The sequence below is a fragment of the Corythoichthys intestinalis genome, chromosome 17, assembly GCF_030265065.1.
Source record: "Corythoichthys intestinalis isolate RoL2023-P3 chromosome 17, ASM3026506v1, whole genome shotgun sequence".
In the NCBI taxonomy this organism is placed as follows: domain Eukaryota; kingdom Metazoa; phylum Chordata; class Actinopteri; order Syngnathiformes; family Syngnathidae; genus Corythoichthys; species Corythoichthys intestinalis.
In genome coordinates this window covers 12,726,706-12,753,219 of record NC_080411.1, presented here as the reverse complement: position 1 = coordinate 12,753,219, position 26,514 = coordinate 12,726,706, and the positions used below count along the sequence as shown (strand labels likewise).

At 39.8% G+C, this 26,514-nt stretch overlaps 1 protein-coding gene across 2 annotated transcripts in view; it reads right to left on the bottom strand.

The window, feature by feature from the left end:
* LOC130905309 (synaptic vesicle glycoprotein 2C-like) overlaps positions 1–26,514 on the bottom strand; it is an 87,517-nt gene that overhangs the window by 35,551 nt on the left and 25,452 nt on the right. The window contains exons 1-2 of one of the 2 annotated variants that reach the window (XM_057818583.1): positions 22,544–22,649; positions 6,329–7,181 (exon numbers count right to left, since the gene is read on the bottom strand). In XM_057818583.1, coding sequence (XP_057674566.1) covers positions 6,329–6,935 — 607 coding nt within the window. In that variant the 5' untranslated portion in view covers positions 6,936–7,181; positions 22,544–22,649. Of the gene's footprint in view, positions 1–6,328; positions 7,182–22,543; positions 22,650–26,514 lie in introns of those variants that run through there. The other variant, XM_057818584.1, reaches the window with a different exon arrangement.

Here is a 26,514-nt window from a genome sequence, read left to right as displayed (position 1 = left end):
ATAAATAAATAAAATATATATTTATAAAAATGTGTAGAAAATAAATAAAAGATAATAACTAGTACAAGTTATAGAAATTTTATATGAAAACCCCTCTTCATGTTTTCGTTTTAATAAAATTTGTAAAATTTTCAATCAAAAAATAAACTAGTAGCCCGCCATTGTTGATGTCAATATTTACTTACACAATGCTCATGGATGCTTAAGCCTATAAAATCAGTCGCACCCAAGCACCAGCAGAGGGCGGCAAAACTCGGAAAAACCCAACAAGTACACCTTTCACTTTGCTGTCCTTTTAATATGTTTAAGTGGGGCATTTGTGCATTAATTGCGTCAAATATTTTAATGGGATTAATTGAAAAAAATCAATTACCGCTCATTAACGCATTAATTTTGACAGCCCTAGTTTATATATCCATGTAATATATGTATATTTCTGTCCCCATCCATGTACCCGTTTATAATGCGCACCATGATTTTACAAGTTGATTTTGGGGGGGAAAAAGTGCGCGTTACATTCAGGAAATTACGGTAGTGGTCACATAACAAATCCCAAGCATGTTAGTTTGAAGACATCTAATGGTCAATAAGCATAACTGCTGTGCTAAGCAGTGACCAGCCATTGTACAAAGGCAAAAGGCTTCTACATTCACTTTGAAGGCAACATGCATATTGGCCCAAAACCGATAATCAAAAACCGATGTCGATATTATCCAAAAACATTTTAAAATTCTTTTATCAGCCAATATTATCGGCTATCCGATAATATAGGGCTATGCAACAGAAGACGATTGCAGTCACTGGAATGATGCACAACTTTTCCTTAGGGGGGTTATTATAATTATTCATCTTAAACAGTCTCCACGCATGCTGATCTGTGCTTCTTTTAAATCTTAACTCCCCCTTGACACCTTTTGTGCAATGTTCTGGCGCGTTAGCACGCCGTGTCCCACCAGGCTAGGAGTGTTGCAAGTTGCTAATTTCCTCGTTCAGGACAGTGGATCTTGGCAGATGATGGATGATCCCCAAGGAGGGATGTGTGATTGACAGGTAGACTTTTAGTAAGGGATGAATGAAACAATAATTATATAATTAACTGTTCTTTTTGGACTTGGACTAAAAGTGATTTATTGATGGAGACCATGAAAATGAGTGAGTCAAAATACATATTTTAGGTGAGAGATTCAAGTGAGTTTCATTTGTGGATTCTGATCAGATATGGGTTAGAGTTTTCATGCATCAGACTGTCAAAACCAGCAGCACGTCCCAATTTTTAGTTCATATAGTGTCAGCGAAACGGAGCAAGAGTAGTAGAAAATTCCTTAAATTATTTACAGAATTTTCAAACAACTATCATTAGTCTCCTCCTTAAAATGGATCCACTCCAATAGATCACTCTTATTTTATTACCTTTCACACATATATAGTTTATTTTTGTTGGGAGCTAGTTGGTGAAACATAATGCGACTCATTCTTTTGTTCAACCGCTCTCATCTCCCACTGCGAGATGACTCACCCATGGAATGTAGATGAATAATACACTAGCCTTACACCCGTCGACCACATCATTTGGTAGAACTGAACCCGGCGAGTTAATTCCAGCTCAAGGTGTGTAGCAACAGTTTAGAAATATTTGTTTTTCCTTAGCTCATTGGCAGACATTTGATAGAAATACTAGTAGAGGTGGGTAGAGTAGCCATAAATCTTACTCACGTAACAGTATTGTTACTTGAAAATCATATTACTCATGTATAAGTAAACTTCCAAAAAGTTTACCCAAGTAAACGTAAAAAAAATAGTATTCAGTGAAAAGAATACTGAACAATGTGAAGAATCTTTTTTTCCTGCTGTATTTTAAGCCAAAAGAACTGTTGTGTTTGATAAAACATTATGTCTATATGCTGCCATAGAAGAGTCATGGCGCATTAAGCCCCTGAACTATTTTTAATTTTTCCGTTTTACCCTGGAAACCCTCATTTACAGACGTCACGCAACTGCTTTTGTTTCAACCCAGCCATGAAACGAAAGTAATTATATTTATTATTCAAAATTTCTGTCGTTTTTAGTTTATAAGCCTTAATAGATGTCAAACATTTAGTTTAAAAAAAAAAAACTTCATAAAATTATTCACTCGCATATTTTAAACTTTTAAACAAATAAAGTCACAATGAAAAAATGGTGTCTGTAAAAAAGGCACAGATATCTACCCCATAACTATCACTTAACTGTATTTTCTTTGTAACTGTCACATTTTCTCCGATATGTTAGATGATAAATAATCGATCCAAACAAAGAAAAATTAAAAAGTAAACGTTTAAAAGGGTAAATCTATGAAAAAGAACATCTCGGTCACTCCTTGAAGTCTGCGATTCGTGCATCGCGACCCTTGTTATATTACCATGTTTCACCCATAAAATCCCCCAAAAATCCAGCTGTGGCCATTCACAGATGTGTCTTGACACTCAGTGATACATGCTACATAGAGTTTTTGGATCAAAACAAGTTTAGTACGCAATAATATCTCGTTAAAGTCATGGCGTCTTTAATTCTGCTCTCATGTGCTCTCACCTCCAGTTAGGTTTTTGCTGTTTATTTTTATTTTTTTAAATGCCCTCCTGTTGAAATTTTTTCTTCCCTCAGAAAATTGAGATTTTAAGCTTTCCAATGATGTATCACACATGCATATAGGACAATTTTGAAATTTGGCCAAATTGGGGGTCTCAGAGCGGAACTTCAAGTCACCTGAGTGTTTTCCGCCATTTATATATATATACATATATATACATATATACATATATATACATATATATATATATATATATTTAAGCACGTTTTCTATATGAACTGTTACTCTAACCCAGACATGTCCAAAGTGCGGCCCGGGGGCCAAATACGACCCGTTATCAAATTTCATCCGGCCCCCAGCCTCTGTCATAAGATCAATAACGTCTGGCCCACACACAGACTTTATAGATTGGTTAGCAGTACTGCTACCAGAAAATGAAGTAGCTTACACACTAAATGCTGCTCCTCATTTACCCACTAAAAGGCATCAGTACTCTAAGCAGCATTACCCCGTGTGACCCTTGACATCCAATTTTCTAAAATGGTGACAATCAACAACAAGAACAACAAAAAAGTTGACTGCGACGGCGGATGCTTCAAGGATAGGTGGAAATTGGACTATTTTTTTTCACTAAAATACACAACATTTGTGTCTGCCTCATTTGCAAAGAGACAGTCACTGTTTTTAAAGAGTTCAATGTGAGGCGATATTACCAAACAAGACACGCTGACATGTACGACAAGATTACAGGGAAGATACGCAGCGAGAAATTGAAGCAACTTGAAGCTAGTTTAATTTCACAGCAGCAGTATTTTGCATGAGCCCGAGAGTCGAAAGAGAACGCCACAAAGGCTAGTTGCAAGATTGTTGAAATTATTAATTTTAAAAAATTATAAAGCAAATGTGACACACAGAATGGCTTGCTAAAATTTGCTTAAATATATTGTTCTACGCAAAGGAAGTGAGCCAAGGTCGGCCCCTCACATTTTTACCACACCAAATCTGGCCCCCTTTGCAAAAAGTTTGGATACCCCTGCTCTAACCTATTACATTACCATAGTATGCCCCAAAAGGAATACAAAAAATATCAAATTCCGTTTGGAAACATCTACAAAAATGAAACATTACACGTCCAAAGAGTATGAGTGCTCTCTAGTGGAGAAAACAACCTACCATTACTTTTAGCTATCATATCTCCAGTTTTCCGTCGTGTATCGGTGCCAATTAAAAACTGGGAGAGAGGTTAAAATCAGTACTTGTGAGTAATGTTGAGGGCAGCGCTCTATGTGAGTAGTTCATTTTGTACAACCTCAATATGAACTGTTAGCATTATACTGTACTATTACCTATTACGTGCCCATATTAGGCCGAAAAAAAATAAACAAAAATCATCAAATTCCAACTGGAAAAATCTACAGAAATGAGACATCAGCTGTCCAAAGAGCATGAGTGCTCTCTAGTGGAGAAAACATATTTCCTACCATGAGATCATAAGGATCCTATCTCCAGTTTTCCATGGTTTATCGGTGCCAAATAAAGTGCAATAGTTCATTTTTACGGTGCGTTAAAGATGACACGCGATTAAACAGGCCGGTGTGATCATAGGACTTCCAACTGCAAGTTGTGTATGTATGTGTGGTCATGTGACTATATTGTTAAGTCTGATTGATGTAAGGAAGTCATGCGATTATAGCTGCAATGTCTCAGTGGGGAAACTGGTAGGCATCTCTGGCAAAAATAAAGTAAAATACATAAAATGTAACAAGTTTAGCCCAAAGTAACGGAGCAAACTATTTTCTTCACAAGTAAAAGAAGCAAGAAACAAGTAAAAGTCAAAATTATGCTGTAGTAAATCTACTCTTAAGCCGCTTTCAGACTTATATCCCGGTAAATTCCCGTGTAAAGTGACGTGGGATTTATTCGTGTCATGGCTTTCAGACACGGAGAAATGTCCCGGGAATAACCCGGGTTGGACACTTTCCCTTTCAGACTTGTCCCATGTTGGCGACTCGACGCTCTCTGTGCGGGGAGGGCGGCTGGAGTGATTGTATAACCTGGAAATTATGTCATTTTTGGTTGGCATCGGCAACAAAATAAACCACACATTTCCAAAGATGGATGATGGACTGTCATTTCCTCGGCCGTACGACCCAGTAGCAATTTAATTTCTTTATGTTTTCAGTTTAATTTTGGTATTTCCAGTTTGCCATGTTGATAACTGTGATGTTTGTTTGACGCTTTTTGTCTTACTGCGAAGGAAATGATGATCGGCCCGCCATTACAACGACGTACCGCAAGCAACACGTCACTTCCGCTCATTAATATTCATGACATTAGCTACTGTTGCTAAGTAGGGACAAGACACCGTCTGTCCCTAATAGGAAATGAATGGAAATCGTGTACAAAGATGTTTACAGAGCTAAACCTACCAAAAGGCAAAATGATGTGCCTGGTTCCAAATTGACTGGCAAAGATGTGGAAGAACATAAAAATGTTCAGTTAAAGAGATGGCTTTAGTGTCGAAGGCTGAAAAAGACGAAAAAAAACCGAGCCGACCTAAGCATAGCTTTAGCTTTTTTATCGACGTGACTGACAATGACATTTTCCTGTTTCAACAAGCTATCCGTTACCATCAGCCCCGTCTTTCTTATATATCCTCTGGTTGTCCTACGTCTCTTACCGTTCTTGGGGGTAATTTAGTTAGCTTTGTGTAGCGATCGCAAATGCTACTCAGTGACAGCCAACGAACACTTTTAATTTTTTCATGATAACACATCCTAATCCTATAATTTATTTACACTTCCCCCTTACTAATGTTTTTTTTTTATATACATAAATATATATATATATATATATATATATATATATATATATATATAGAAACGGTAACAGTGGCAGTCAGATACCATTGTAATTCTTTTCAGGTCATTCATTGTCAGACAGAAGCAGTACGGCACAACGTTACGCAAAAAAAATAAGTTAAAAATATAAAAATGGCTTACCTCTTTCTCCTCTGAAAGACCATGCCAACACAACATAATGTTTACTGGATATGAATGGTAAATGGTAAATGGTGTTATACTTATATAGCGCTTTTCCACCTTTCAAGGCGCTCAAAATGTGAATGGATTCACCGAGCTGGTGTTAAAGTTGATTCGGTCTTCACATTTTTTCCTCCCAAGTTTTTGGGTTTCCAGAAACGTATGAAGAAAACATCCTTCATGTGTCGTAATGTCTAGAGTCGTTTCTACAAGTTCCAAAAAAGCAATGCGTGATCGGCATGTTCGTTTTTGAAAGATTACTGGCGAAAAGTAGCACAAATTACGTTGTGTCTATGCGAGGGCGGGTCTATAATGTCCCACTTCGGCTTTACTTCCGCTTTACGATGCGACGTCATGATCTAAAAATAGCCTGCGTGCGGTACGCCATTATGTCATCAGCCTTCACGCTGTGACTCGGGAATTAAACGCCTCCTTTCACACATGTCGCGTCCTGGGTAAATCCCGGAAATTATACTAGGACGCGACCCGGTAAATGTTGTGTCATTTCCGTGTCAGTCGACCCGGAAAACTGCTTTCACACATAAGGGCTACCCATTTAAATCCCGGCAATTAACTGTGTGTAAAAGGGGCTATAGAAGTACATTTTTCTCAAAAAGTTGCTCAAGTAAATGTAACTGCGTAAATGTAACGCATTACTATTCACCTCTGCTAGTCAGTGAGTTAAAAAACAGAAAGTGGGTGTGAACAAGGATCCCCTTACCGAGCCATCCGGCCCCGGAGTTGGGCACACACATGTCCGTCTCGGCGCTGGGCAGGACGAATCCCACCACGAAGACCTCGACGCCATCCGACATGAGCGCCAGGCCCAGCACGAAGAAGAGCTGCCACTGGAACCTCCCGTGGCCGCACTCCTGCATGATGAGCTCATACTGCTGCGCCAATTCCTCCTCGTCGGCCTGCCGCTCGTCCTCCAGTTCCTTACAGCTCTTTGGACCGTCACCCACCGGCTGGCCCAGGGGTATCTGTCCATCCCGCGGTTTCCCGTCTTGGTAGGCAGGCACGCCTTGGTACTCGCCTTCGTAGACCTCGTCTTCATTGTCGTGGCCCTCCGTGGCATCGCTAGACGCCCCGTCTTCGTCATTGGCCGCGTTGTCGCCATAGCGCCTGTCCGCTTGTCCGTAGGAATTGTAATCATTCTCTTCATCCTCATCGTTCTGGAATCGATTGTAGCTGCGGTGCGCAGAGTATTCATCCGAGGCGCGGTCCACCGCCTTGTTGAAGTTCTTGCCGGCTTGCCTCTTGGCTTCCTTTGCAATGTCTTTGGCGCCTTTCACCAGGGAAGTCCTGTTGTTATGCGTGTCATTCATCTTGACAGCGACAAAGCTGAGCAATAGGTGTTTGTAAGAAACCTATTTCAGCGGCTCCGGCGGATGCAGCTGCCCGAGACACACTCGGGGTACTTTATAAGGTCAACGAGCAACAGCCGGGAACGCCAGTCGGCTGCCAGGATAATAATTAAGCGCTGAGGTCGAACCCCATGGAGCTGGAAAGCAGTTCGCTGAAATTGGAAAACTCCTCAGTTGTGCAAGAGCTCAGCAGACGAGGCCATCAGCCTGCAGGAACACAAGGCGAAAGTACTTCATTAAAAGTTGGTGATGAACACCCGACCGCAGCGTCGAGTGAAGGTATTTTTAGGGCACTTTTGAAACTGCGTTGTTATTTAATTCTTCCTTTTTTTCTTTTTAATGAGCGTTGGCTTACTACAAGTTGATGGCCCACCACAAACTGATCTTAAAACACTACAGTGATACCTCAAAAAACAAAATTAACTTGTTCCGGAGTGACTTTCGTATCATGATTTTGTTTTTTCATATAATGAATCACATTTTACATGCACATCACTTAATTCCAAGCTCTACTGAGGGGCAGTTTATATGGTGACTCTCCTAGAAGACTGAAAATTTCAAATTTGCATTTATATGGTTCCGTCTCCATTCGAACAATGTCACAATTCTGCATGAAAACGATGTAGTATTCATGCCAGGCCTTAGGGGGCAGTGCAGATTTTCAAGGTGACAGCGAATGATGCACTTTGACCTCCTCAGCCTGGAAGACAACATGCCCACCCACTCCAAGCAATGACATTCTTCTTTTGTTCAAAAAGGCACAAAAATGGAAACATTCAAAATATTTAAATTTAAAAATATTATTAAAACAGCAAATTAAAGCCGACGTTCCGCCATTTGCTGTTTTTAATATTTAATAGCACAGCTGCACACGCTCAATGTGACATGTACGAGTGCTGACGTTATCGGCGCGGGTCCCGCGCTGAAGGAGCTTTTGATATGCATCCGGAGCCAGTCCCCCTCAAACCCCCGCAATCGAATTTTTCCACTTTGGAGGCAGGATTCAGAATTTTTCGTCTTCGCTGACTCTATATGCACGCGAGGCAATTCCGCTACTCAGTCATTGCGTCTTCGTGTCGCAGAGTCGCCAAGTAAACTGCCCCTCCAGTTAAATGTGGAGAAGACAGAGGTGATAATTTTTGGGCCAAAAAAGGAAAGGTCAAAGATAAGCAGGCAACTTAGCACAATGTCACTTACAGCTACAAATCAAGTCAGAAACCTTGGCATAATTATTGACTCAGACCTAAAATTTGATAGTCATCTAAAGTCCGTCACTAAATCTGCTTATTACCACCTAAAAAATATAACCAGAATTAAGGTGCTTCTGACTCAACAAGACATGGAAAAACTTATACATGCTTTCATTTTCAGCAGATTGGACTATTGCAACGGTATGTTTACGGGTCTTGATAAAAAATCAGTGAGGAAGCTGCAGCTAGTACAGAATGCTGCAGCCAGAATCTTCACAAATACAAGGAAGCTGGACCACATTACACCGGTTTTGGAATCGCTACACTGGCTTCCAGTGAGTCAATGGATGGACTATAAAATACTACTGCTCGTCTATAAAACACTTCATGGCCTTGGACCAAAATACATGCTTGATTTGTTAGATTCCTATGAGACATCTAGACCCCTAAGGTCGTCTGGAACCGGTCTCCTGCATGTTCCAAGAACAAGAACCTCTGGAACAAGCTACCTGAACGCCTGAAGTAAACTCAAACTGTTAGCTCTTTTAAATCAGGGCTTAAAACGCTTTTGTTTAGCACTGCATATCCATAACTGTCTATATATTTCAATCTACTTGCTTTCTATTCCTCTTGTGCTTGTCTCCATTGCTGATTTCAATTATTGTTATTATTATTAGTTTTTGTTTTATTTTTATTTATTTAATTTTATTTTATTTGTGATTAAATGCGATTTGTATGTATAATTTTATTTCCGGTTTTGATTGTCTTGGTTTTTACGTTGTATTGATTTAAATGTGATTTTTATGATCATCATGTGATGTAAACCACTTTGAATTGCCTTGTGTTGAATTGTGCTATATAAATAAATTTGCCTTGCCTTGCCTTGCCCTAAAACACCACATTAAATTAGCTGTCATTACCTCTGATTGCCTGTCTTTATTTGTAATGCTTTGTCGCTCCCTAGTAGTTCTTAAGTTTAACTAGTTTGTTTGGTTCTAGCTCACTATACAGACCTTATCCCTTGATGACACGAGAAGTGCTATAACACAAGCTAACTTCGGCAGCCATTGCTTGCTATTTCACCGCACTGTTTGGGCCTTGATAAAGCATCGCTTGGAAGCAATAATATTCTTATATCTCATTCACAGTGCTGTTCTTGAAAACTCATAAGCATATTGGTCAAAAGTTTAATTCTATAGGCACCAACCTCCCCAAAATTCGCTCAGTACAAGATATTTTACAAAATTCAGCACCTGAAGGAGTTTGATTAGCAATGAAGACACATATAAACTCATTAGACTGGAAGATGTCTGCCATCTAAAGGTAAAAAGTAGTAACTACATGAGGCACCATATTTGCAGCTCTGGCTTGTAAAAGTTAGCAATGTAGCTTGTCGCAATTATGCGACTTTGGCGCTTACAGAGTTAAAAACATAATCCAACTGAGACCAAATCCTTTAAATTTTCGACAAATTACGACTGCTTTTTGGCAAGATATTATTAATAGTTGTTGAGATTTTGCACCAAAAAACAGGGTCATTCATTAGCTTCCTCATTATTTATAGATCACAAAACCCATCTTATTGTATTTCTGCCTGTAAGCGAGCTGTAGCGCTCACACATCTTCAAGAATTTCTTCCCCAGGTTAAATAAAGCCAGGCACAAACATGCGTTTGTTTATATTGATGCCCCTGTTTCCTACCACCTCAAAGTACATCAAAACAATTCCTCCATTTTTCATGTATTCAGCGCTAGTGCAATACAAGATCATGTCTCTTGTGTGTCAAAGCTAATTCATTTCAGCTTGGTGATTCCCATCCAGAAACACATGTCAGCCTGTGTGAGCGAGCGCCCTCGGGGCTCATTCCATGGCCGCCGTCACCACTGCACTGGCCTGGTCTCGCCAAAGACCTGTCAACACATAAGGGCATTGCCGCCTGTACTGCAAAGCCCTTTAGCGACTCGGTTTGTGGCAGACTAATAACGTCATAGACATGTGTGAAGTCGTACTTTCAGGAGTGGACATATGAGATTTTCTTTTTTCGTGCATTGCTTCTGCTACCTGCAGAACATCAACATTAACCCATACAAAAAGACTGTGTATAATTATTGTATAACAACAGGGAAATTACATTATTCTCATTGAATTTATTTCCAGGGATGGGTAGTAATGCGTTCCATTTACTCTGTTACATTTACCGTATTGGCCCGAATATAAGACTGTGTTTTTTGCATTGAAATAAGACTGAAAAAGCGGGGGTCGTCTTATATTTGCGGTCTAGACATTATACCCATTCACGACGCTAGATGGCGCCAGGTATCATTAAAGCAATGTTCTGTCATAATGGATCTCAGCTACTCTCAAGTTGAACCAGTTTGCATTCTTTTATTGCAATTTTTTTCCCTATTCAGATTTGTTTCAAGACTACAGTTAAACTTCACTTTGATGGTTAATGCAGTTATTGCACTTTTGTTATTTTATCACAATAGACTGGTTTATTTACATTTCAAAAACCAGAAGCCATTTATTTATGAATGTGATTGCACTTTAGTTTACATGTTCAAATGTTCAGATATTAAGATTTGAATGAGGCATAATAACATTCTTTTTCTCTCAAATATATTGTTATAATCATTTGTTTCAGATGTACTGTAATTATTTTCTGTATAAAAATTTGGTGTTCAAAAAGTCTTTTCAAACTTGAGTCTTGAAAAAGAGGGTGTCGTCTTATAATCAGGGCCGTCTTATATTCTGGCCAATATGCTACTTGAGTTAATTTTGGGGAAAAACGTCTCACTTCCAAGAGCAGTCTTACAACGCCAGACTTTTTACTTACATAGATTTGTGAAGAACAAATGTTATTCTTACGTTGCTTACACTGAAATTGTTACATTTTTCCTCTTTATTCTACAAATTACATTTGACTTGATTTTTGCCTGAGATGGCCACTCTACCAATTGCGCCAATGAGAGGTCGCAACAATAATCACATGACTCCATTTACCAATCAGACGTAACAATACATTCACATGACCACACACAAGCTTGTAGTTGGAAGTCCTATGATCACGGCGGACTGTTCAATCGCATTGGATCGTGAAAGCGCCGTAAAAAAGAAACTATTTCACATAGGGTGCTTTATTTAGTACTGATAGACCACGAAAAAATGGAGATATGATCGTTTTCATTTTATGGTAGGAAATAGTATTTCTCCACTAGAGGGCTCTCTAGTTCATAGTTGATGTTCGTAGTTGAGTTCATATAAATGACATTGTGGTGAGAAAAAAATTATACCATTGTTATAAAATATCCCACTATTGAAAACATTTACTCATAACTTGAGTATTCGTTTCACCGAACACTTTTTTACTTGTGCTTGAGTAAACTTTTTGAATGACTACTTTTACTTGTACTTGAGTAATATTATTTTGAAGTAACGCTACTTAAGTAAAATATTTAGCTACTCAACCCACCTCCGTCACTCCCAATTCAAATGGTTTAGATGGTCATGAATTGTGGCCAATTAGTTCAGAACTCGACTTTTCATTAAGATAACTTTTTCCAAAAGGAAAATAGTAGGGATATCCCGATCTGATCAAATGATCAGAAATCTGTACGATCATGCCATTTTTTGGAGGGTCAGAATCGGGTGAAAAGGATCTGGTTTTTTAATTAAAATGATAATTTGTTTTTCTGCTTCATGCTCATATAGTGCCACAGCCCCTCTCTCTCCCTTCTGCTAAGCAGTGCAGCCAAACTGTCCATCTTGCATTCGGTACTTTAAGTTAACGATGATTGACAGGTTTGAAGGTTTGATCTTGCCAGAGAAGCTTGGTAGCTCTACAATCAAAGGGACAAATGTGTAAATCATCGTTAACAAAGTGTACTGTGGCAACTCACTGCATAAGTGAGAGGCTGTTCTCAGCTGCGTGAGCATCAAAGCATGAGTGGATTTGAGTGGACTCTCTCAATGAAGCATCTAATAAAGACAAGCATTTTTCTACGTTATTCTTGTTTAAAATTAATTCATATTATGAAGGCAGCACGGTGGGACAGTAATACCATATTGGCCCGAATATAAGACAGTGTTTTTTGCATTGAAATAAGACTTAAAAAGTGGGGGTCGTCTTATATTTGGGGTCGAGACATTATACCCATTCACGACGCCAGATGGCGCCAGATATCATTGAAGCGAATGCTGAACTAGAGGAGTAATGTTCTGTCATGACAGACCTCAGCTACTCTCAAGTTTAACCAGTTTGCATTATTTTATTGCAATGTTTTTCCTTTTTCAGATTTGTTTCAAGACTACAGTTACAGTTAGACCTCACTTTGATGGTTAATGCATTTATTGCAATTTTGTTGTTCTATCACAATAGAGTGGTTTATTTACATTTCAAAAACCAGAAGCCATTCATTTACAAATGTGATTTGCACTTTAGTTTACATATTTAAATGTTCAGATATTAAGATTTGAATGAGGCAAAATAACATGCTTTTTCTCTCAAATATATTGTTATAATCATTTGTCTCAGATGTACTGCAATTATTTCCTGTATAAAAATTAATTTGGTGTTCAAAAAGTCTTTTTTCAAACTTGAGTCTTAAAAAACAGGGGGTCGTCTTATAATCAGGGCCGTCTTATATTTGGGCCAATACGGTATGTTTGGAACATTTGTTAAAAAAAAACTTTTTTTCCGGTATCAGGTCGGGACTCGGTATTGGCAGATTCTCAAAATCAGATGACTCGGACTCGGGGGTAAAATTATGCTTATTGGGACATGCCTAGAAAATAGCCCTACTTATGTTTCTTTGAAGTAATTTGTCAAAAACACTCTGAATCATTTTCACCGTACTGCCGCTATATTTGGCATCTAAGCATATACACCGAGATGAATAGTCAGTACGCCAGTGTTACGTTTTAAAAGCGTTACAGCTGCACATACATCTGCAGGATGTGAAATCCATCATTTCCACATTAGCACTAACGTGCTCGTAATGCGTTTGTATCGGCACACTCCTAGGAGCAGAGGGCTGCAGACGTTGGCTGGAGTGCCCAAATGGAGCGTGGCAGGTTGATGTATGGCACCTCTTCTCACCTTTTGCTCGGCGCGATGAGATAAAACATCAGTTGGGATCAGTCATTTGAACGTGGGCGCGCCAGGGGGCTGGCGGGAAGGCGCCCGAGAGAGTTTGGTGCAATGCAGCAGCGAAATGAAGTGGGAAATGGCTCGTAACTAACTTTTCTTTGACGCTACCGGGTGATGAGGAGGAAGCTGACCCTGGCCATGGATGCACCCGTCAAGGCCCACAATGCAGTGAGTGGCCTTTTAAATAAATGCCTTCTGGGTACTTCTCTGCCATCATTCTTTTGATGTTGTCGGTCAGTTCAACACGTTAGCTAAGTTCTGGGACAAAGATGTTTAAATAGCATGTTCGGTGATTTTTTTTTTTAATTGCTAAGTTGGCAAGTTTTCTCTGGACTATGCAGGTCTAAAATTAATTAGTACTTCTTCTGTGTGTCCCTAAGTATGTTTAAGGGACTGTACTAGAAGTACAGTACAGAAATAGTAATTCTACTGATACGAGTCTTTTTCTAAAAACAAAGTTATATGTTTTTTCTTGTGCAAATAAAAAAAAAATTGATTAACTTATTAGAAATTGAAAGCGGAAAACCAACCAATCAGAGTAGAAGGCAAGACTATCAATCATTTGTCACATACTGAGCAGCACATTTTGAGTGCCTGATGGAGTTTTACTATAGCACTAAAACTTATCGATTTGGGCATAGTGAAGTGCGCCAGCAGTGAGCATATCTGCAAATACGCATCTGATCCCTCGATGGGGATGGATGTTACTGTCAACTTGTACCGTTTTAGCAAATATTGCCACCATAGCTTTTTGTGACTGGATTTTATTCGACAAACTTTGTGGGCTCCTCGAAAGTCGCTATTGTAGCCATTTTTACTATTTTTACAGCATAATACAAGGGCAAGAAATGGAATTTTGGTAATCAGTTAAATTCCTTGGAGGGAGTAAACAATTTTCCTGACTGTGTCGCTGTAACGGCCCGCTGACACCGTGCCGACACATTCATTAATCACTGACGAGAATACGCAGACACGCATTTCGACTTCTCCTAGGTTAGTGCTAAAAACGCTTTCTGTATTCCACAGCGATTCGACGAGCATGTGACATCCAGGTTGACAATATGGAAATGCGGGGCCCTGCAGGCTTTCTGCGGCGCCCGCAGATGGCTGCAGTGAGCATCGGCTAATGCGCATCATGCGAACAAAAAGCACACGCCAAAGCTCTGCTGCAGATGCTGCGCAATCCAGCACATGACTTTTTGGGAAATATATACTGTTGGCCTTCTTATGTTACATAATCACTACGCGCCGGAAAAATTGATTCGAGGGTTTGCCCAAAAGTCTGTGCACCCCTTCCACTTTTCACACACTTTAGAAAAAAGACAGACCTTGAAAGGAAGCAGCCCCTTCTAACAAACTTTTGGTGTACCCTTTTCCACCTCCATAGGGTGACTGTAGCTGCCCTAAGCAAAAGTGTAGCTAAGTGCACCCCCAAAAATGACATTACACTCGTACCTTTACATATGAGTTTAATTCGTTCCAGGACTTGGTTTGTAAATTGAAGTTGTTGTATGTCTACTCGAGCGGGCTTTTCCAATAAGAACACATTATAATTCCAATTAATTCGTTCCACAGCCCAAAAACCTAGACTGAATCCTCAATAAATACTACAGATACAATTACAAATGGCAAATACCATAGACTTCATAATGATATAGACCCCACTCACATGACGTCACAACCACGCCTCCGCGCCATATTGTCCATCAGCTCGTCGTGTTTACGCATTACCGCTACTTAAATTCCTCCTATTATGGCGTGTTTTCTGCTCGTTGACATTAATAATCAAAATGGTGAAGGCATGTGTGGCGGTTGGTTGCAGTAACAGAGAAGATAGACGGAGAGACTTGAAGTTCTACTGTATTCCGAGAGACCCGGAGAGGAGAGCAAGACGGACGGCTGCAATTCGACGAGAAAACTGGGCACCAAACGATCACCACAGACTATGTAGTAGTCATTTTATACCTGGTAAGATGCATGTAATATATATTTAGGGGGTTTTGGGCTGACAACCACAATTAAGATCAATGCGAGGCTAATCGCCGACAACATACAGTTTCAAATTCAAGATGTTTATTTCTTCCCCCATCATTGTTTTTTGAATAATATTTAGCTGGTACCAAGTGAAAGCTTTACCAGATTTGGTATGGTAAAAATGTGGGGGGCTACCTTGGCTGATTTACGTAGAACAATATATTTAAACAGTTTTTAGCAAGCCCTTCTGTGTGTCACATCTGCTTTATTTTATTTTTTTTCATAATTTCAACAATCTCGCCTTTGTGGCGTTCTCTTTTGACACTTGGGCTCTTGCGAAATACTGCTGCTGTGAAATTAAACTAGCTTCAAGTCGCTATAATTTCTCGCTGCGTACCCTCCTTGTAATGTTGTCGTACATGTCAGCGTGTCTTGTTTGGTAATATCGCGTCACATCGAACTCTTTGAAAACAGCGACTGTCTCTTTGCAAATGAGGCAGACACAGTTGTTGCGTATTGTATTGAAGAAATAGTCCAATATCCACCTATCCTTGAAGCGCCGGCCATCGCAGTCAACTTTTTTTTTTATTGATTGTCGCCATCTTAGAAAATTTAAAGTAAAGGGTCACACGGGGTAATGTTGCTTAGAGTGCTGCTCTTTAAAGTTTTTCAAAGTTTTGTGAGAATAGGCTGAGTTTCTGTGGACAAGATAGTTGTAGATATCAGGGTAGCAGATGTCTGGCAGAGACGGCGAAGACAGCGGGTCGAAAAATATCGATTTAGGCATCAAATATGGATCTGGCGAATGGATAGACTGAAGCTTTTCCACATAACGCCTTTTATGCAACGCATCCAATGAGTTTACAGCGTCTGAAAGCACCGGGGCTTCCATGAATTGCACTATAAATTGCACGACAAATTGAAACCATTGTGAATACGTATAAACAATGACGGACAATATGGTGGCCGGATACAGCGACACGTCATTGTGTGACGTTGGTGAGTGGGGTCTATTGATGGGGCGATTAATAGGGGGCCTGCATTGTTGGCGTGGCCGTCAAAGCTGACCGAGTGGAATCACAGATAAAGAGCTTTTTTTCGTTGAAATTTCTTGTGAATAAATGCTTAAATCCCTGAATTCTTTATAGATATGGACGCAAAACAGTCTCGATTCATGGTTATAAGCAACAACAATAAAAAACGTGCAGTTAGCATTTATTTTACATAAATATGTCGAAGTACGATGCTAGTCTGTCAGTCAATGTGGCGGCCACCATATGTAAATAGAGCTTTTCCGGTGAAAATTCTTGTGAATAAATGCTTAAATCATTGAATTCTTTATAGATATGGACGTTGTGACGGCCCTGGCTGTTTAATTGTTATTTTTTGAGAAGCCTCCAGTCAGCTGATGGTCACCTCCACCAGCTGGCTGCCTCCCCTCCCACTGTGACGGTAGCTGATCGACGCCAGACGGCAAGACGCCGCCGCCGCCGCTGATTGGCCACGACGAAAAGGCGCCAAGCTTCATAAACCTGCCGCTGTCAACGCTCTGAGAAGTCGCATTTGACAGCATTCGTGCCGCGGTCCTCCTCGCCAGCTGTTTGCTTGCAATTCACTCTTGTGTGCTTTGATCACTAGTTTGATACACTCCCGCTTTTTCGGTGAGGTCTTTTGTGTTTATTCGTTATTGGATCGTTTTTGTCCACCACTGTAATTAAGAGCACTGAAGCTGTAGGGGTAAGCCGCCATTTCTGTTCAACCCGTTTTCTCCTGTTTTGTTTAGAGAAGGATGCTAGGGTAGTGGCTGTCTTTTTGTTCTTTCCTTTTTACGATCAGGGTTTAGCTAGCGGGTGGGGTTTAAGTGTAGTTCCTTTTGTTTGTTGTTTTGGCCTGAGCTTACCCTGAAGCCGCGCTTCTTCCGCATTTTGTTTATATTCATTGCGAGTTTGATTATCGTTAATAAATTTGTGTCCACTTGTAAACTTGTGTGGCTTGTTTTAGGTTATGTCCTTCGCGAACTGTCCTTGGGACGTAACACGTAAAACAGTCTCAATTCTTGGTTAAAAGCAAAAAACCCGTGCAGTTAGCATTTATTTTAGGTAAATACTATATGTCGAAGTACGATGCTAGTCTATCAGTCAATGCGGAGGCCGCCATATGTAAACAGAGCTTTTCTGGTGAAAATTCTTGTGAATCAATACTAAAATCCCTGATTTCTTTCTAGATATGGACATAAGACAGTCTTGATTTTTGGTTAAAAAAAAATGTGCAGTTAGCATTTATTTTATGTAAATATGTTGAAGTACGATGCTTGTCCGTTAGTCAATGTGGCGGACGTCTTATGCAAACAGAGCTTTTCCGGTGAAAATTCTAGTGAATAAATGCTTAAATCCCTGAATTCTTTATAGATATGGATGTAAGACAGTCTCCACTCTTGGTTAAAAGCAAAAAAAAAAAACAACCTGCAGTTAGCATTTATTTTACATAAATATGTCGAAGAATGATGCTATTCTGTTAGAAAATGTGGTGACAGCCTTACAACAAAGAGCTTTATACGTTGAAAATCCTCGAACAAATCACTCCTGAGACAATCCTTCCTGTTTGGATGCGGTACAGGTTTCGTACATTTTCAACATAAATCCGGCGTTGGATCGCTGCATGTGTCGCTGCGATGACTGCAATTAACTGAAGCGGATTGTGGGATGGCCCTCTCCTTACAAATAGCAAAAGAAATAAGTTATAAATACAAATCATAAAAATAATAAATATGACACAACAATAATAATAAATAATGATAAAGTAACAAATTGTGTTTTAACGGGGCAGTTGTGTTTAGCATGCTGTTCCTGAACGCACCGTGACTGACGAGAGAGTGACACAGGTGCCAAAGAGTCTTTACTTTCTCTTTTCATGTTCTGTTGTTGTTGTTGTCAGTTATGGTGGACAGTGGCCGTGTTGATATAAATGCTTAAAAACTTGCTGAAGCGGGCGACTTCCTTGCCGATGTTACAATAATAATGAGAGTCATCCTCGAGATCGTAGCTATATTCTGGCCGTATTATTGAGCCTGTTTACTGATGCGCACACCATGCTTATGTTTTTCTATAATTTCCTTCTTGATTTCAATTGTAAGCATCCCCTTACCTTTTTTCATCACCTGCACTAACCTTCCTGGTACCAACGTTAATTTCCCTCACAAAGAAAATCCACCGTCTGGCCATCGTGTGGGAAAAGAATGAAAGTGTGACGCTGTCGTAAATCGTCGTATTTCGAGCATGTCGTGATACTCCGAGACAAATGATGAGTCAAATTTTACGTCAGATATTGAAAGGATCGTATGTCGATGCGACCGTATGTGGAGGTACCACTGTACAGGTAGTCCCCAGGTTACGAACGAGTTCCGTTCCTACGCTGGCAATGTAAGCTGAATTTCCGCGTAAATCAGAATTAACCCTGTAAGTACCCCTAAATACTCCCTGAATCTCCAAATAACTATCCAAAAATATGTATTACACGTCATTGTACTGTCGTTGCCTAGACCTTGGCGCTAAGTCCTAGCTAGACAGCGAGCTAAGCTGTAATCTTACCCCTCTCTCTCTCTCATTTGGCTGCGCGACTTCTTCTTGGGAGCAAATGCGCTCTTCCTCGTGTGTGCACATGCGCTCTTCTTTGTGTGCGAAAATACATTCTTCTTCATGTGTACATGCTCGCGTGAGGAAGTAATACTGCTGTAAGCTTCCTGTGCCAAAGTAAAAGCACGCATCGCAAAAGAAAAGTCAACATTATAATCAAATACACATTTCACCGTATTAACTAAAGAAAATAAATAAATGAAATAAATAAAATATTGTATTTTCATAACCCATGTGTACGTCTGCCACTGTTTATGGTTCACCTGAAACGAGTGATTAAATGTTTCGTCCCGTGCATTAATGTCCCAGTTTAAGTGCACATCAGGGGCGGAACTTAGGGTGTGCTATAATATCGTTTTTAAGTGTTAAACCATTTCTGCCAGCTGCTCAGCCATGTCTGGAAGGGCCTGCAAAAAAATTCCACTTGCACCCCCCAACACACACACTGGACAATCGTCTTGAGAGGCTGGCGAAAGTGTAGACAGGCCCACAAATAATTTTCCACTAGCCTGCCCACTGGACGGTCCACTTGTGGGGTCCGGTTTATGCTCATCGCACACAGGCCCTGTTCACATTTGTGTTCCGCCACTGGTGCATATTACCTGCAGTATGGTGTTCATTTATCGTCCGAGCCGCTTATCCTCACGAGGGTCCCGGGGGAGCTGGAGCCAATCTCAGCTATCTATGGGTAGTAGGCGGGGCACACCGTGAATTGGTTGCTAGCCAATCGCAGGGCACAATGAGGCAAACAACAATTCGCGCCCACACTCATACCTACAGACAATTTAGAGTGTTCGATCAGCCTACCATGCATCTTTTTTGGATGTGGCGAGGAAGTGCCCGGAGAAAACCCACGCAGGCATAGGGAGTACATGCAAACTCCAAACAGGATGGCCATAGCCCGGGATCTAACCCTTGATCTGAGAACTGTGAGGCGGACGGGTTAACCACTCTGCCACCCTAACCAGTATCGTGTTTATTTTTAGTAATCACAGTAATAATAGCTTGAAAATAATTAATGTATTTTTAATATTTAGCATATTGAATCGGAAAGCGTAGCACGAGTATTCCCCCCCCCCCCCCCCCAAAGCAATTTGTGCCCTCCCTCCACTAGATGGCACCGTGGGCAACCACTTAGCTTGCCTATGTTGAGGACCGGCCCTGCACCTGCAACCCAGTCCCAAAAGAGTCTATATATTAAAAAAATTATTTTCCCAAGCTTTTTAAAACTTGAAGCCATCACATCCTAGCAGGGAAGGTGGACTCCCATCTCTGCCGCGCACACTAGAAAACCTTCTAAATTAATCATGTTGAAATCATGCAAATATAATCAAAACATGCTAGGCATGCATTACCTTTTAATGTAGTGCCTCCCTAGCGGTGGAATCTCTGTTCTATTCTACCACCCAGATAGGGAATAAGTACTCACGCTCTGTGCCTAAGTATACTTTGTAAAAATAAATAATCAAAAATTGTAGAAGATTTGACTCCGTCCTATAATTATTTTTCAAGCATATATTCTGAAGTGTATAGTATTTAAAAAGTAAAAGGAAGAGGAGGAGGATGGGGATGCAGCTGCTTCAAGGGGCCCGTTTTGTGGGCGTAAAGAGGGCGTGGTTGGATAAAGGTAGGGTAACAGTAACTTAATATGATTTTTTTTTCATATATATATATATATATATATATATAGTATATTTTTAAAAATGTATTTATTTATTTATTTTATTTTTATTTTTTTTAAAAAAATATATATTTTTTTATTTAAAAAAAAAAAAAAATGTTTAAATATCTAAACTCGGACTGTTGTCTAGGGACCCACAAATAATTCTTTAGCAAGATCCCCTCCCTCCCCGTTGGATGGTCCACTCAGTGGGCCCATTTATACTCATTGCACCCAGGCCCTGTTCACATTTGTTCCGCCACTGGTTCTGATAACTTGGCATAAGGAAAGAAAACATATTTCTCTTTAATTGACTTGCATAGTGCTTGTACTAAAGAAAAAATGTTACAGATGACATTATCCTTTAAAAGCCAAATAAAATAGCACTTTAAAGACTTCACACTGTTTTTATAGCATTGGGGGGAGTGGACGCTCAACATCCATACATAGCGTGACACATTTCTGTAAAACTCTTCCATTCATTCATCTTCCGAGTGTTGCTTATTCTCATGAGGGTCATGGGCATTTATGTAAAATGTCAATTTTTATTGCAAGCAGATTTAATATTGGAGTTAAATGCGACTGTCTGAATTTAACACTGCACGGGTATCAACTCCATGTTTTGGGTTTGGGGAAGATGAGTAGTCACCAAGAGTGGTTTTCTTGTATGTGCGCCAACACGAGTGTAAAAAAGAAAAATACATATATATTATTTAAAAAAAAATTAAAAAAAAACATTAATTCATTTTCAGACGTCATCTAAAGACATCAATTACAAGATGTACCATTCTGACTAACTGACATGTCTACAAGGGATGTCCCAATGCTGATTGTTTGACTTCCGATCAACCCGATTTTTTGCATGATATGTGATGCCGATACCGATTCAATGTCAATGTCTTGAGACCAATAAAAATTATACAAAACATAGTGTGACAAGTAAATATAAGACAAAAGTGAACCCTGCTGGTTCCTCCTCAAGATTTGTTTACAAATATTACTCAATGATTTGTTACTATCATTAATTTCTAAGGAGAAGTAATCCAACTCAGTGGACATATTTGCTCAGTGGACATATTTGCCTTGTGGTTTAATTTACAAAAGCCGAAAAGCATGATAGTACTGAAAACATGCGACAACTAAATCAGATTTGATCTTGTAATCCAAATCCGATACTGTGCGATACAACAAAAATAGACCTATAGCGGGCTCTGATAACGTATCGCATTGTCATATCACTAGTGTCTTCATTGAACTATATTGGAAAAGGATTCATGAATTTGAAGTCATAGCTAGGTTGCTCACACACAATCTATGAGTGTCATTCAAAGTAAATATAAAAACTAATAAGAAAGATACTTCACGGTTATAATAACCTAAGTTAGGAATATTTTCTCAAGAGTTTTCATAACTCTGTGGCGTGATCAGAATCTACTGCCTACTGTAGTGCCAACAATCCCTGAAAGGGTTAAGTACAGTCAGGTCCAAAGGTCCAAACTAATCGTGGAAATCCTCCAAACTGACTTTGCTTTGCAGCCTGTGGCTTAGTCCAAGCGCATGTCGGAAGCAGCATCCATCAATCAATACTGGAGTCGTTTGACGCGCGTTACGTCCCGTAATTAGATTTCTGTGGGCTGTCCCGCTCCGTGAGCATCCATCCTACAAACCCCCAAGTCCCCCCACCTCATCCTCGAGTTCGCTCACGCTGCAGCGCTTTCCTGAGTAATGGCTGCATGTGTTTCCCGCACCCCTCCTTTATTACACACCCTCTGCAGTCTCACTCCTATGGTGGTTGCCTCAGTGCTGTATTTCCCACAAAAAGCTGGAACTTTTCAAGCTTTTCAAGACTCCCGTGGAGAATTCTTACCCAACTTTTCCTTAAATATCAGCTTAAGGTGGAAAAAACAGCAGTCTGAGAGGAATGCATCACCTATGGTTTGAAAAAGGGAAAAAAAAATACTCACCCCTGTTGAGAATGCATGACAGTAACGCGTGGGAATGTGCGAGTTCCACGCTCGTTCCAATTCAGATGCTCACCGCTTGATGCTGCAGTCCGACAAGAGCAAGAGATGCTGGAGGAGGATGGAAAGCGTGAGCGCAGGAGAAGGAGGTAGGGAGGGAGGGAGGGGAGAAGGTAGGAGGAGCTGCACGGAGGTTGTACAGACTGAAATAATCAATAGGATATACAAGAATTGGGTGAGACAGCCGGAGGAGTGTAAACAGGCAAGTCAGTGGGATCTTGGGCAGGATGCAGACGGAGATGGAACTCTGGGGAGGAAGTTCACCCAAGAATGATGAAGACAACTGAGCAGTTTATTGACTATTTTTGGTCATTAAAAAAAATGTAAATATTAGCAATTATTATTTAAAATATTTTTTGCATTTAAATTTTTCTTTTTTAAATAATTTGCTCCTAAAAACGTATAAATACAATCTATTTTTAATGGTTTCATGTCCCAAAGACGTCTTTTACGTTCTTTTTCATAAAAGACATCTCTGGGTCCTGATTCAACTGAGCTCCAAAGCACAAAGCTGAAAATCCATTTTAAAGCAATAAAACTGGCCACTGGAGGGCAGTAGCGCATTTGGTAAGACCCACAACCCGGTTCAACGGCAACGAACGGCCGGGCCGCACGGTCGGAGCGCCAGCGGAATATGCCAGGCGGCGGACGACCGAGCAGAACGACTGGGACCACCAGTGCAGCGGAAGATGCCGTTGAGTCCGTGCTGTTCGCTGAGCAGACCCCGCAGAGACTCAAAAAATCCATCCTTCTTGAGACAGGCAGCAATGAGGGAAAAGTTTACCCGGCTGTTGCGGCGACAACAGCGTCATCTTTCAGTTAGTTTTGTGTAAATAAATTGTTACTTTGCTATCAAAAGCTCTATTTGTCTTCTTCTTTATGATATTTTGTAAAAGGAAAACATTATTCAGATGTTTGGGATGTGACTAAAGCAAAAGATAGCTGTGTTAAAGTCAAAGTTATGTTTGAAAGGCATGCTTCCACCAAAAAATCAATTTCTCTGTTTTTTCATCAGAAATTGGAAAATTGCTCAAGCTAACCTTTTTTCTAATGCTGATTTCTAAAGACTGGGGAAAAAAATGAACTTACTTTTTTTCCTGCTGAAAGAACAGAGTCTATTCTTTCTTTTGGTGGGTTCCATGTTTATAAAGCAATAGAAACAGAATTTTCTGTGGGCTTCGCAAAATCAGTCAAAATTCCGTAAAACGGCCAGGAGCGAAGGGCCTTGCTCTAGTGAAAATGGCTGGGAGAGAATAAGTTAAAAGATATGATTAATCGCGAGTTAACTCAGGACTGCATGCGATTAATCACGATTAAATCATTTAAATCCTTGAAAGTCCTTTCATAAAGTTGTCCGATAATGACTTTTTAACCGATACCCCGATATTGTCCAAACTCTGCCCAAAATTCTGAGACCGTTATCAAAATGATACCGATATATGCGATCGTGGACATCACATATTATGGCTAATTGTACTGTAATTGTATTGTGACGCCCCAATGGATGCTTTAATAATGATAATGCTCACATAACAAATTCCAACCAATTTACTTTGGAGACACCCAAAGAATGCCATTTACAGTGATAGACATGCAATTCATTTAATCTGGGAGGACTGAAACCATGAATCTTTCAGTGCCATTGATGGCACTCGACATCCAATAGATTTTGACAGGGCGGGTTGAACGAATGTTCAATCGTCTCTCCCAGTCAAAATTAATTGGACGTCTAACGCCGCCAATGGCAGCCAATGAGTTACATGACTGCCCTTGAAGGGTTAAAAAAAGAAAAAAGTCATCAGGCATGAAAATGGGTCAGGGGTTAAAAAGGTGAGAAGGGTGTGGAGGAAATATGTTCCGGTAGACTGTACAAGTAGGGCTGTCCCAAACACCTAATTTTCTCCCGATTAGTCAGCTGACTATTTTTACGTTTAGTCAACTAATAATTTTTTTTCCCCTTTTTTTTTTTTTTTTAACTAATTTAGCAGTGACATTTTTGATGACGCTTATTAATTCACAAAAACATTTTGGAACACTTAAATTCTTTATTAAAGTACAAATAAATACGTAAATAACAACAATAAATCACAACTAAACAATGACGTCAGATGCTGATAGCATTAACTAGCGCAAAAGAGTGGAATGAATGAATGAATGAATGAATGAATGAATTTATTGTCATTGTCATCATCATCGGTATCATTGACAGTTACAGAATGTTGGGATAGTTTGGCCAAGAAAGAGAAACATTACATAGAATATGGAATAATTTGCCTGGAATGTAAACAGATTCACAACACTGACTTTGCCCTTCCAACATAATTAAAACAATTCTTAAAAAAATATCTAGCATTAATATTATAGTATACTACTATATATAATACTATGTTAGTATAATAATTATTCATTGCCAATCAGATTTTTCATAAAGGGTGTCATTTTAAAGCTATTCTTAGTGTAGAATCTGAATTCTGAAGTATGTGGGATTAACTCCTGAAATCGTTATTTATATGACGAACATGACGTGCTTTTATTTTGAAATGTTCAACGGAAGTATGTTCGCTAAACCGCTAACCGTAAGCTTTACACTCCGCAAAAAATCTCTTTTTGTCATTGCATGTGGTGTCAATAATCTTTTTTTTCCGTTTGCAAATGCTGTTAATCAGCAATTTTTCATGTTTGAAGTCTCACCTTTTAACCGCAAGTTTGCGTTTTGGAGAAGACTGCCAATGTTTTATAGCAGGCTAAAGTAGGTTGTCTTTTTTCCTCATTGGCCTCAATGTAGCAATGCTAACGTTTACAGTGTTTAATATAGATATGTTTCCTTTTTTTTGTATGTCTGAACTTTAATTCTATGGCATTTTGATGACTAATAAACATCTGTTAAAGGAACTGGAGTCTCGGGTGCCATCAGCACGCACGCACAAATGTATGCACGTACGCGCGCGCGCAGCGATAAAGCACAGCCGTGAAAATCCCCGCCCTCATTTTTATTTACTGTGTGATAAATGGACTCATTGCATATTGCGACTGGCTTAGCAACGTCAATAAAACATGTCGTTAGTTAGTTAGCTGGACTCACGATTTGCCAGCTTGTAATTGTCTCCATTCGTCTTCCAAAATTACAACTGGTGGACAGCACCTTAGGTGTTCATCCATGGCCGACATGCAGCCAAGCTTGGCATTGAAGAAACAGGACACAACAGCGTACCATCCTTTGTTTCGTTGAAATAAGTAAATGTTTTGGCCACTCTGGTGCGCTTTCTTGGCTTTGTGCCGCTTTCCCCGCTTGCATACCAAACGTCCGACATAAAAAAAAAAAAATCTCCCAAGCCCCCTACTCTCCTTAACAATTTTCTCCTCGGATCTACACAGTTCACGTAGGTCACCCTTTTTGACTTCAAAACGGCGAATTTCGCCAAAAGGTGAGAGATTTTCTTGTCTGAATTCATGCATGAAAAAGTTAAGAAGCGCTCACAATTATTTTTCATATATCATTCAATGCAATTATATTGTTTCACTGGTAGCAGTATAGGATGGTATGACACTGCTTGATTGTGAATGTCATGTTTGGAAATAAGTTTACTACTGCAAAACCGCCAGCAGATGGGAGTAATGCAACACTTTAGACATGAGATCAGCCCTCTTTCTGTCTCCGCATGAAAAGTTTGTAACAGAAATTGCGATATTTTGATCAAATCAACTCATGTCTTATTGTTCAGTTGAAAAGCTTTCCTCAAACCAATGCTCTCTTTTTATTAATAGTAACTGCTTTGATGTAAACAGAGCAGTAAACATAAATTGGTTACAAAAGACAAAATTACAATTAAATTTCAATGTCCATGCGTTGCTTCTGACTGGAGTGGCGCTCCTTCCAATATGGCAGACATGTCGGTTAGCAGAACTAATCTTCA